This window comes from Formica exsecta, unplaced genomic scaffold, assembly GCF_003651465.1.
Source record: "Formica exsecta isolate Colony F162 unplaced genomic scaffold, ASM365146v1 scaffold744, whole genome shotgun sequence".
In the NCBI taxonomy this organism is placed as follows: Eukaryota; Metazoa; Arthropoda; class Insecta; order Hymenoptera; family Formicidae; genus Formica; species Formica exsecta.
The window spans coordinates 520,263-533,532 of NW_021853511.1; the positions used below are offsets into that span (position 1 = coordinate 520,263).

At 30.2% G+C, this 13,270-nt stretch overlaps 2 protein-coding genes across 2 annotated transcripts; both read right to left on the reverse strand.

Moving 5' to 3' along the window:
• Positions 1–85: 85 nt before the first annotated feature.
• LOC115243893 lies at positions 86–8,817 on the reverse strand (the record flags this gene model as incomplete). The annotated part of the gene is given in 24 exon segments (XM_029821187.1): positions 86–520; positions 597–729; positions 814–950; positions 1,031–1,121; positions 1,222–1,338; positions 1,456–1,717; positions 1,801–1,918; positions 2,103–2,222; positions 2,291–2,444; positions 3,106–3,143; positions 3,229–3,361; positions 3,558–3,694; positions 3,777–3,867; positions 4,391–4,652; positions 4,975–5,092; positions 5,525–5,683; positions 5,771–5,872; positions 5,875–5,976; positions 6,757–6,889; positions 7,053–7,189; positions 7,292–7,382; positions 7,527–7,649; positions 7,843–8,104; positions 8,691–8,817. Coding segments are annotated over 24 exon segments (3,198 nt in total), but the record flags the coding sequence as incomplete, so codon positions are not given.
• A 1,494-nt stretch (positions 8,818–10,311) lies between these two features.
• LOC115243883 (odorant receptor 22c-like) lies at positions 10,312–11,717 on the reverse strand. The gene is made up of 3 exons (XM_029821171.1): positions 11,031–11,717; positions 10,755–10,887; positions 10,312–10,467 (listed from the first exon to the last, which is right to left on the reverse strand). Exons 1-3 carry the CDS (start codon positions 11,180–11,182, stop codon positions 10,414–10,416), a joined length of 339 nt encoding a protein of 112 aa, XP_029677031.1. The 5' UTR covers positions 11,183–11,717; the 3' UTR covers positions 10,312–10,413.
• Between the last annotated feature and the right edge of the window lie 1,553 nt (positions 11,718–13,270).

Consider the following 13,270-nt stretch of genomic DNA (forward strand, 5'->3'; position numbering starts at 1 on the left):
ATGTGACATATTGAAATTGCTATGTAACAGATCTCCGACATGTGATATTGACATATATATTTTATTTTCTTAAGGAAATATTTGGCACAGGCAGCGGCCTTAACATTTTTATTTTTTAGAAATATATATTGGAACTTTGCGTGAATCTCTTATTTTTGGATCTTGATATTAATGATGTCCTAATATCATGAGTTGCATCATTATCACTCGATCATCATTCGGAATAATAAAAACAAAAATGTAAGCATGTAATAATTTTTCTACGTAAATATTTTCGATAGTTTAAAACCATGATTGCAATAATATCTTAAGGATAAGAAAAAACTTTTGTAATTTAGATATATAAATTTGACATATTACGTGATTAACAAAATTATGTAATTATAATATAATATTTAAGCATAATGTGTGATGTTTTCGTGATACATGTGTTTAAAATGATATTTGTCGGATGTAGGGATATTGCAAGTTACTGAAAGGACGCGAGCACCGTGAAGTATGACATCGAAGTTTGTAGAACCTATAAAATACGCACATATATATCATATATTACGAAAGCTCCAAAGTGGGATTTGTGACAATTATGTATACTTTACCGCGGTGAAACTCTCCAGAGAAAAAATGTAAACTTTGCCGGCGCTTAAAAAGCTTGGCCGATAACATTTCATCATCACTAGTATAATTAGCTTTTGCGATTTTGTAGATGTTTTGTACCAAGCGCTATTGTATCTGCAATATTGCAAAAACGCGTGAGTTAAATGTAAAAATAGCAGAAATCCGATATTTTGAGCAATTCAAGAACGAACATCTTACATCCTATCGCGTGTCTGAAGACTATGATCTATCAGTTTTTGTCCCTCGAAACTAAGTAAAAACAAATGGATCAGTTGACCAATGACATATAATACATATCTTATCAATTCCAGCAAATCGCTATCCTGCTGTGAGATCTTCAATATGAAAAAAAAAAAACTAATGTTTAAATCTTTTGCAGATTTTGAATACGATTTTATAATAAATTAATCAGTACTTGTAACAAGGTAACGCTCATCCCTACTGTTACTATCAATATTTGTGCGGCAAAAGGTATATTGAAGGTATTTTCTAGAAGTTCCACGAATCTGTGACAAATAAAAAATTAGATAATTGTGGAATGAATGTTGTTGCTTCTGGATATTTTTTTTAATTTGTAAACGTTAGATTTTGCTCTTATACACTTACTTCAAGGATTCTCGGTGCGTATGCACGATAAACGCAACTTTCTTGCGATACATATTGTTCATATCAACAATTTCCATTGGTTTATCGCAATAATGAAATAATTGCTCGAAACGAAATCTGCAAGCAATTCGTACGATACATCGATTCCACCAATATTTTTCGGAGAAATTACATACAAAAAACATTTTAATTCAATTTTTATATACGTGCTTGCATCATAAATCATGTTCTTACCCAATCACGGCGAACATGCTGCAAATATGTTCGATGTAAGTCACGTACATGCAATCGTGGGCGATTAAACCGGTCATAAGAATCTGCCAGGCCACGAGAGAGTGCCAAAAAATTTGCAAGAAATGTTCACGAATGTCCACGAAATAGTATCCCGGATACGTCGGTAGCACCGGACGGGATTGATTGAGGGGCAATACGATATCGAGTACGAACGGTATAAGAGACATTGACATAAACATAAATACCGCCATTGAGCAATATACTGCAATGTACAAATTAAGATTGACGAAGGTCGGAAACGCAAAAGGGGTGCGGCGAGAATAGAACATATGTTTCATTCCTCACCCGAATATATGAGACAAAATCGTCGACTATTCTGGGCATACGACTTCATTATCTCGTATTCTTCAGGACTTCCGATTTTTTTCCAATCGGCAAACAGGTGTCGGGTAAGATTTTTAATCTGGCAAAACATCGATTAATAGCAAAATTTTTTCCTCACGATTTAATGAAATTGTCCATGAAAATACAATAAGAAAGGTATTAAGAGAGAATTTGAACTTTCCCTTTTTCTATTTCCTTTTTCAAACTATGATTTTTAACCCTGCAAGAATATTTAATCGCGACACGTATATCATAAAACGTACTGTGCTAATATTTAATTGGAATGTATACACCTTTATCGTAGCCATCATCGTCAACAGATACGACGAACTCCCCTCAAATATACAGTGCAAGTCTTTCTTGCATGTAAATTGATACGCTACCTGAAAATATTATTTCCAACTTTTGCAAGTAATTCTTTGCGTTGATCACGTTAGATATATCGATTTACCTGAGGGATGAAAATAGTTAAAATAGCTATTGTCAGTAGAGTAACGCGAAATACTCTTGCTCTTGGTTTTAAAAACGGCCACACACCAGTGAGCGATGATATTTTGTAAACAATATTGTAATAATGATTCTGATCCATAATTTTTAAAGAAACGCTGTGTCTTCAGCACCGTGAGATCGACTAATGAACGACCCATGGCTTATCCTTAACCTTTCGAATGAGACACGAAATTAAAAGTAGAAACATATACCTCTCTATAACAATAAAACTGCTATACATACATTCGATTTTCACAAAATAGTACCGTGCATGTTGCGTGGATTAACGGCTGATATATTTTATAGACAGACATATCATTTGTTCCTTTGACACTAAATATAGTGTAACGAAACTCCCCATTGACGAGCGGAGCCGGTGTCCAGGTTTCTCTTAAAGGGAGAGAGAATATCAGTTAGAGTAAAATAACATCACGAAAATAATATCGATTATTGGTAGCGACTGTGCCATGAGTTCTTTTCGTGACTCTCGAGAAAAAGTGCAACGCCAGTGTGATCCCCATTATTAAAATACTACTATATAATCAGAGAAAAAAAAAGTATGAAATAAGTAGGTCGTCATATCGATAACAAAATAATATTTTATTACTTTTTGCACATATATGTTTTATATACTAAATTATATAGAATATAAATATATAATTTTTTCATTGCTCTCTATTTGATATAATATATTTATACTCCTCTACAATATTTCAGCAATAATTTCCGCATTGTACATGCTATAATCGTCGGCTGTCGATTTATTCGTCGAAGGACGATAGAACCGTAAAATACGACATTGAAGTTTGCAAGACCTAAATATGGATAAGTTAAAAGGTTTTAGGCATTTCTTTGCTTATTCTTATGATATTATAGCATCTATCGCGATGATCGCTTTACCGTTGTGAAATTTTCTAAAGAGAATATGTATATCTTGCCAGCAGTCAAGGTACTAGCTTCGACGCTTTTTCTCATCACCATCAAAAGCAATCTTTGCGCACTTACAGGTATTTCATACCATGAGCCATTATATCTAGAAAATTTATTATACGCAAAGTAAGCGAAATTAATATAACAATATAATTATGGTCACAAGAAAAGATAAAATTCTTGTGAATATTTTTCAATATTTCGAAAGAGAATATATAGAATAATATACATATTTTAATTATAATTTAAATATTTTATTAGAGCAAAATAAATTTATTTCGGATTTTATATTATCTTACATTTTGTCACAAGTTTCGGAACTATGATTTATCAATTTTTGTCCTTCGAAGCTGTAGCAAAACAAGTGGAACAATTGACCGCCAAGGAATAATATATATTTTGTTGCTTCCGCGAAATTGTGAAACTGCATCGATAACTTGAATACGAACAAATCATACTTTACATCTGTATTATATTTGTCAGAGTTCTCATATATTTATCAATTATAAATAACTCACTTGTACTAAACTAATGCTCATGCCAACTGTAACCATCAGCATTTGTATAGCAAACGATAACGTAAAAGTATTTTCAAGAAGTATTGCAAATCTAAGGTAAAAAGAAACAATAAAATAATAGCGTAAAAATATTTTGTTAAAAATATTAAAAATATTATTAATTAAAAGATAATAAAATAATAAAATCTATCGCAAATATCAAAAATTGTTCATTATTTGATCTTAAGATTAATAAAAAAAGAAAACACATATCACAATACTATTACATACTCACTGCAAGGTTTCTCGATGAGCATGAATTGCAAACACAATGTTTTTGCAATATACGTCATCCAGATCATTAATCATCATCTTTTTCACATTATTACGTTTATACAATGTATGTTCAAATCGAAATCTGCAAAATGTGCACACAACTCAAATATTAAACAAAATTTTTTTATATTATTAGTTATTAATTTCTGTCTTTCAAGCAAATATACAATAGAGCTTTAAAACTGTTATTACGTTATTCATTGTTTGTGTATTTTCTCAGTAAAGAATTTTATTATAATTTTCTCAGTGCCAAATTAGATTGATCCTAAGGTATAAATATAAATCACAAAAAACATTACCCAATTACGGCAAAAAGGCCACAAATATGTTCGATGTAGGCAAAGAGCATGCAGTCGTGTGCGATTACTCCAGTCAAAGCTAATATCGCGCTAACTATCATATGGCAATAAATACAATAGAAATATTGCTCCTCATTAACGAAGTAATAAGCCGGGTATAATAACATTATCGGATGGGAAGTGTTCAAAGAAAACACGATGTCCAAGAAGTGTGGCACAACAGCGGCCATTGAAAGTACGATAAAACCTATATAAATATAAGCTACAACAAGAACAAAATTTGCACGTCAAAAACAGAGTGAAAGATATTTCTTATGACTCCCTTTATAATGTTACTTTTAAAAAAATGCTGTTACATTAATATATTTCGTATTTTTGTATCATGAAAATGTCTTTTTTTTTCATTATATAATAATCAGACAAAATAGCCGGTAAATTAATTTTTTTTTGTAACAAAATAATTTTTTAATCTTAAAACATTTTGACTCGCACAGACATATTCTAATCCGGAGATTCTGTATAATATACAGTTATAAAATATATTTTTTAACTAAAATAAAAAAAGAGGTTATATAAATACTTACAAATATATATCACCCCGTACCATTTGCCAGTTTCGGTATATTTTTTCATAATCTCACGTTCTTCCTGATTCTCGAGCATATCCCAGTTTGTGGACAAACGATCCGTAAGATCTTTAATCTGCAAGTATTGTCGATATATTTAAAATGTCGGATACAGAGAGAGAGTATCGTCAATCGCCATAACAATATCCTAAGCTGAAATTTTGCAGGAAAATTTTAATTATATATGATACAATAAAATAAGAGACAAAATTATTATATAAATTATTCATATCCCACCTTTTGTGTGTTAAAATAAAATGTAAATATTTTCACCAATATCGCTATTACTAACATGTGTGGAGGTAAAGTTTGATAGATACACTGCGCGTCTTCGCATATGAAAAATTGTGCTATCTGAAAAATGAAGTTGATCGCGGCAAAAACAATAAACATTCAAAAAATGCAATGAAAATGCATGCTTGGAAGTCTGATAAATCTATTCAATCCATCGTGTAATTTTATTAAAACTTAAATTCACAAAAAATTTTTTAATGACTGCTAATGTTACCTGTGTTATTATCATGTTAATTAAAATTATGAGTATGAAAATCAAGAAAGACCGTTTTTCCTTTGGTTTCTGATACGGCCACTGACCAACAAACGACAAAAATTTTCTATTTATATCGTAATAGTAACCTATATTAGATTCCATACTTTGAAATAGTGTCTTTTCGACGCACAAATGTCGTTTGACTTGCCCGAGGGATCTTACCCTCGAAACTTCTCCCGCAGCAGAAAAAAAATTAATATTTACATACCGCTATCTCTGTCTTTCTCTCTTTTTCCCGGAGCGTCTGACATAGCAATCGTGCAGGTTTCCGTGACTCATAGATATAATAAATACGTGTCTCGCGTAAATATAACGTAGGCCCGAATTGATAACGTTTCATTGATTGTGATAAGCTGACCCTTTGAGAAATGTTTCTCAGTTTGAATATGAATATATTGAATATACCGAAAGATGTGTTATAGAAGATGTAAAAAATAATCGTAATCGTGTCAAACGATCAAGTGATACTATATTGATCCTATGCAAAAATTCATAATTTCTTTTTACGAAACTACAGTGTGTTTACAAAGTAAGATACCAGGAACGACTTTCGCATACAATTACTTTACTTTTTATTATATATAATTTTGGCTTTTTCACATAGTTTTTTATACTTATAAAGTTGGTGTTAAACTTCTACAATAAAGTCAGCAAAATGTAAAATAAAAATATCAAAATATGTACAATATAAATTATATTTATTTAGTTAGCTTTAGACGATTTATAATTCTCGACAAAATTCAGAACAAAATACATAAAATTATTAATACATTTTTCTTCAATTCAATGATTTATAGTCTAAAGTAGGTTATATTTTATTATTTGTATAACTAAAAGTTATAATTATATAATAGTATCTATAATGCCTTTAATTATGTCTTTAATTATGCGCAGAATAAAGTCATCTGCGCGAGTTTTATAATCCGTTTTATAATCCGTGAACAAACTATGTTGTAATGTGTATATAAATTAATTACAAGAGCAGAGGAAACCAGATCGAAGTGAGATATTTTTCATGTTGTACATTCTATTATAGCCGTTGGCTGCCAACTTATTCGTTGAAGGATGATAAAACCGTAAAATACGACATCGAAGTTTGCAAGACCTAAATAAGGATAAGTTAAAAATTTTTACGCATTCTTTTGCCTATTCTTATAATATCGTAGCATCTATCACGATGATTGCTTTACCGTCGTGAAACTTTCTAAAGAAAATACGTATATCTTGCCAGCAGTCAAAGTACTAGCTACGACGCTTTTTCTCATCACCATCAAGAGTAATCTTTGCGCATTCACGGGTATTTCATACCATGAGCTATAAAATCTACAAAACTAACATTGTACACAACGTAGTAATATAACAATATAGTAATAAAGTTGATCACTTCAGTATAAAAGTAATTAAATTCATGTAAATATTTTAATAAATGTATATCGGTCAAAAAAATACATAGCTAATTTACTTCAATATTCTGATATTATCTTACATTTTGTCACAGGTTTCGAGACTATGATTTATCAATTTTTGTCCTTCGAAGCTAAAGCAAAATAAGTGCATCAGTTGACAGACAATGAAAACCATATATCTCGTTGCTTCCGCTAAATTGTGCAACTGTATCGAGAACTTGAATACGGATAGAGTAAAATATATCAATGTTTTAAATCTACATATATATTATATTTTTCAGAGCTCTCTTACATAATTATCAAACTGTAAATAACTCACTTGTACTAAAGTAATGCTCATGCCGACTGTAACTATCAGAATTTGTATAATGAACGACACCGTAAAAGTACTTTCAAGAAGTACTGCGAATCTATGGTAAGAAGAGACGATAAAATAATGACGACTAAATATTATTCATTAAAAGATAATGATCTATCGCGAATAACAAAGATTGTTTATTGCTTGGCTTTAAGATTAATGAAGAAAATATATTACAATATTATTACATACTCACTGCAAGGCTTTTCGATGAGCGTGAACTGCAAACACAATGTTTTTGTAAGACACGTCATTCGAATAATTAATCATGCTTTTTTTTGCATTATCATTTTTATACGATAAATGTTTAAATCGATATCTGCAAATATTCGTGCAATTTACATATTTGTAAATTTTTTTAAATTAATTTTTGCCTTTCAATCGAAAGTGCAATAGTTTTAAAAATGTTATTACGCTATTTATTCTTTATTTCGATGAGAAATTTTTTATTAATTTTCTCGATACAACATAACAGTTCGATTCCAGTATAAAAGATCACGGCAAAATCTTACCCAATCACGGCAAAAAGACCACAAACGTGTTCGATGTAAGCAAAGAGCATGCAATCGTGCGCGATAAATCCAGTCATACTTAATGCTGCTGTAATTAGCATATGGCAAAAAATATAGTAGAAATATTGCTCCTCGTCAACGAAATAATACGCCGGATACGCTAATATTATCGAACGGGAAGTGTTCAAAGGAAATATGATGTCCAAAATGCGTGGCACAAGAGCAGTTGTTGTAAATGAGATGGTACCTATATAAATATAAGCTACAACAAAAATAAAATTCGCGTGTCAAAAACAAACTAAATAGCATTCCTCCTTTATAATAAACATCCCCCTTTATAATAATACTTTTAAAAAAATTAAGAATTACGCAAAAAACAAGAAAATATAATTCGAAAAGAAGATGCATATTAAACTGATAGTTTGCGAATTCAAATTTAGCTAAATTCTATAATATTAATTTTTATTTAATAGGAAAGTAGAATTTAAAAGAAACTTTATTAAAGAAAGATTTAAAAGAAATTTTATTAAAAAATGATAGTTTGCGAATTCAAATTCAGCTAAATTCTTTAATATTAATTTTTATTTATTAGGAAAGTAGGAGTCAAAAAAAGTAATGCAAGTTTAAATCTGAGCCATGATTTTAAAAATACAATAAGTGTATATAGCAGAGGTAATTAATAGGGCAACATTATTCGATATGTAATGAAAATTTAGGAAGATAATCACAAATACAAGCAGATTGTTTTTCCTATAAAGATCCTCAGGCATAATACTATTAATCTAAATTTTGTAATATTTTTGACTATAAAATATATATCTTAATTGAAATAAAAAAAGATTACTTACAAGCGTATATCAATGTGTACCACCTGCCAGTCTCAGCATATTTTTTCATAATCTCACGTTCATCTTCATTCTCGAACATATCCCAGTCTATGAACAAGCGATCTGTAAGGACTTTAATCTGCAAGTATTACCGATATATTTAAAATCTCGGATTCAGAGAGAGGGAGAGAGAGAGAGAGAGAGAGAGAGAGAGAGAGAGAGAGAGAGAGAGAGAAAGAAACTATCGCCAATTGTCATAACAATATCTTAAGCTGAAATTTTGCAGGAAAATTTTATTTGTATACAATACAATAGAATGAGAGACAAAATTACTATATAAATTATTCATATTTTACCTTTTGTCTGTTAAAATAAAATGTAAATATTTTCACCAATATCATTATTGCTAACATGTGTGGAGGTAAAGTTTGATAGATACACTGCGCGTCTTCGCATATGAAAAATTGTGCTACCTAAAAAACGAAGTTGTTTGTGTGAAAAAGAATAAATATTTTGAGAATGCAAGATGTCTTTAAAATACGATAAATCTATGTAATTCGTCGTGTAATCTCAAGAAAGCTTATATTCACAAAAAGTTGAAAAATGAAGTTGATCGCAGCAAAAACAATGAACATTTGAAAAATGAAAATAAAAATGCATGCTTGAAAGTCTGATAAATCTATTCAATTCATCGTGTAATTTTAATAAAGCTTAAATTCACAAAAAATTTTTTAAATGACAGTTAATGTTACCTGTGTTATTATTATGTTAATTAAAATTATGAGTATCAAAATCAAGAAAGACCGTTTTTCCTTTGGTTTCTGATATGGCCATTGACCGGCAAACGACAACAATTTCCTATTAATATCGTAGTAGTAATCCATATTAGATTCCATACTTTGAAATAGTTTTTCTTCGATGCACAAATGTCATTTGAATGTCCGAGAGAATTTTACCCTCGAAATTTTTCCCGCAGCAGGAAAAAAATTAATATTTACATACCGCTATCTCTGTCTTTCTCTCTTTTTCCCGGAGCGTCCGACATAGCAACCGTGCGGGTTTCCGTGACTGATAGATATAATAAATACGTGTCTCGCGTAAATATAACGTAGGCTCGAATTGACAACGTTTCATTGATTGTGATAAGCTGACCCTTTGAGAAATGTTTCTCAGTTTGAATACGAATATATTGAATATGCCGAAAGATGTGTTATAGAAGATGTAAAGAATAATCGTCATCACACAGAACAGTCAAGTGATACTCTATACCAATCTTGTGCAAAAGTTCATAATTTTTTTTTTACAAAAGTACAGTGTAAAATTCGGCGAACGACTTTCGCATACAGTTCCTTCGCTTTCGATTATATAATTCAGACTTCTCCACACAGCTTCTACCTATAAGTTCAGCGCAAGACTTCTACAATAAAGTCAGTTGATGGACTCGTGTTCACATTAATATCGAAACATGAAATGTGTAGCTGGTAATAGTAATAAATAAATAATAATAAATAATATCGTGTAATTTAAAAGAAAAAGAAACTATAGTAATATGTATATTGTATCGAATAGATATGCAAATACACATCGATAGCAAAATAACACTTTATTGTTCTTACAATGTCCCATTTTATATGATATAAAATATAAATATATTTATATTTTCGATATAATTAATAATACTATATTCTTCTACAGAATTTTTCAGCCTTATTTCACTGCGTATGCTATAATAATTCGAATCGAGTTATTCACTGAAGGATGATAGCATCATAAAGTACGACATCGCGTTTTGTAGAACCTAAATTAGGACAATTAAAATTTTTACATTTGTCTGATTATACAAGATGACACGCATCGACCGCCCACTAAGTAAAGACTTTTACTCAATAATAACTCCTTTATTAAGTATTATAAAAAAGAATGGTTTAGGACTTTTTGACTTAATTTTTGGTAAGGAATAACGCTATCTACTTAGTGGGCGGTCGATGCGTATCACCTTGTATAATATGTTATACACTATACATATAATATATATGTGCCTTTCTTTATCAAGTTATAATATCTATCACAATAATTGTGCTTTACCATTGTGAAATTTTGCAAAGAAAACACATATATCTTGCAGGCAGTCACAGTACTAGCTTCCATGCTTTTTCTCATTACCAACAAGAGCAGTTTTTGGTCTCTTACGGGCATTTCATACCATGCACCATTATAACTATGAGATTAATATTGTACATAAACAAAATAAATGTAATAATATGGTAGTGATCACAAGAAATGATTAAATTTACAAAAATATTTTCATATCAAAAATAAATTTCTTATATTGAAAAAAACACAGCTCTCATATTAACTTACATTTTGTCGCGAGTTTCCAGACTATGATTTATCAATTTTTGTCCTTGGAAACTGAAGCAGAACAAGTGGAATAGTTGAGCAATAATATAGATGAAGTATCTTATCATTTCCTCTAAATCGTTCAAATGCCTCGAGAGCTTAAGTAAAATCATGCATTTTAGACCTGCATTTTATATTTTTCGGAGTTCTGATATATTGATATATCTAATTACAAAAAACTTACTTGAAGTAAACTAACGCTAATAGTAATCGTATTTACTATAAGTTGTATAGCAAATGACTTCGAAAAAACATTTTCAATGAGTTTCGCAAACCTATAGTAAGAATAAGACAAATAAATGAAATTCATAAATTCATCATAATCCATCGTAATTATTAAAAATTGTTTATTAAGTGACTTTAAAATTAACAAAAAAAAAACTCATTTCGATATCGGTACAAACTCACCGCAGAGCCTTTCGATGTGCATGGATTGAAAATACAATATGTTCGTAATATACGTCGTTCGGATACTCAATCTGGCTCTTTTTCGCGATATCACGTTTATATATCAAATGTGTAAATCTAAATCTGCAAATATTCAGGCAAATTAAATCCTTGTAAAATTTGTACTTTTTGACTTTTAAGTAAATGTACAAAAACGGAAATTGTAATTATATAAATTTCAATATTTTTTAAATATAAGATATTATTATTACCCGATTACTGCGAAAAGACCGCAAACGTGTTCAATGTAAATAAAAAACATAGTATCATGCGCGATTAATGCGGCTAGACATATCATGAGGATAATTAGCATATCGCAAAAAATGTAATTGTAATATTTCTCTTCATCAACGAAATAGTACGCTTGCCACATTAACATTATTGGACGTGAAGTATTTAGAGGAAAGACCGCATCCATGATACGTGGCCAGAGAGAAGTTGTTGCAAATGAAATAGCAGTTACATACAAGTACACTACAATAAAAATCAATTTCGTAAAAAAACTGACGTCTGCTATATCTTGTAGATGTTTATATTTATATAAATGTGTAATACGTTTTTTTTATATACATCCTTATTATAATTAAAGCCGGATGAATGGTTCTCCGCATTATCTTTTAAAAAAATTTCTTAATTAAAAAGCAAGAGAGTTACTTGCTGGAATATATCAACACGTATCGCCTGCCTTTCTTAGCGTATCTTTCCAAAATTTCACGTTCTTCCTTTCGAGTCTCGAGAACATCCCAGTCTGCGAATAAGTGATCAGTGAGATCTTTAATCTAGAAATGTTATCGATCCATTTAAATATAATATTTTCAATAGCTATGAAAACATATAAGCAAGATCAAACTAAAATTTGTAATTTGTATTTGTGTGTGTAGCGTAAAATTAAATACAACTAATATACGTAATACGGCTATTAAATAACCGTATTGATTTTTATCTTTTATTTTTTGTGTGATTGGCACAACGATTAGTACTGTTTTAAAGCTTAAAGACAACTCTATCAATTGCAAAAATTTCACTACCATCGGACGCACACATCATTTAAGAACCACACTATGTATAATAACATGTGTACTGATAAAACGTACTGTCCTACTTTTCAATCGATATGTGAGCACTTTCACCACAGTATTGAACATCAAAAAATATATAGACAAAGTTTGAAGAATACATTCCATGTCTTTGCATAGAAACATATGTGCTATCTGAAAAATATACTTATCATTTATGAAGAAATGTAAAAATATATATATATTAAAAATACAAAATGCTCTAGAAATTCGAACAATCTATTCAATATAATACAGAATGTCATAACAAATATATTAATGCCATACGTAATACTCAAAAAATTCTGTTGTCAATAATTAACATTACCTGCGTAACGAGAGAATTAAACAAAAACATGAGTGCGAAAGCCAAGAAGAATAGTCTTGCTTTTGGCTTCTGATAAGGCCACTGACCAATTATCGACAAAAATCTTCTATTGATATCATAATAGTAATCCCTTTTATGTTTCATACTTTCCGAGAAATGATTTTTATTTCACGCCAGAACCTCGTTTGATTATTCGATATCTTCCCTTAGAAAGCCTTTTACACGCTCGCGTATCGCGGAAAATAAATTAATATTTCATATAACGCTTCCCTATTTCACGCCGTTTGATTATTCGATATCTTCCCTTAGAAAGCCTTTTACACGCTCGCGTATCGCGGAAAATAAATTAATATTTCATATATTCATATAAC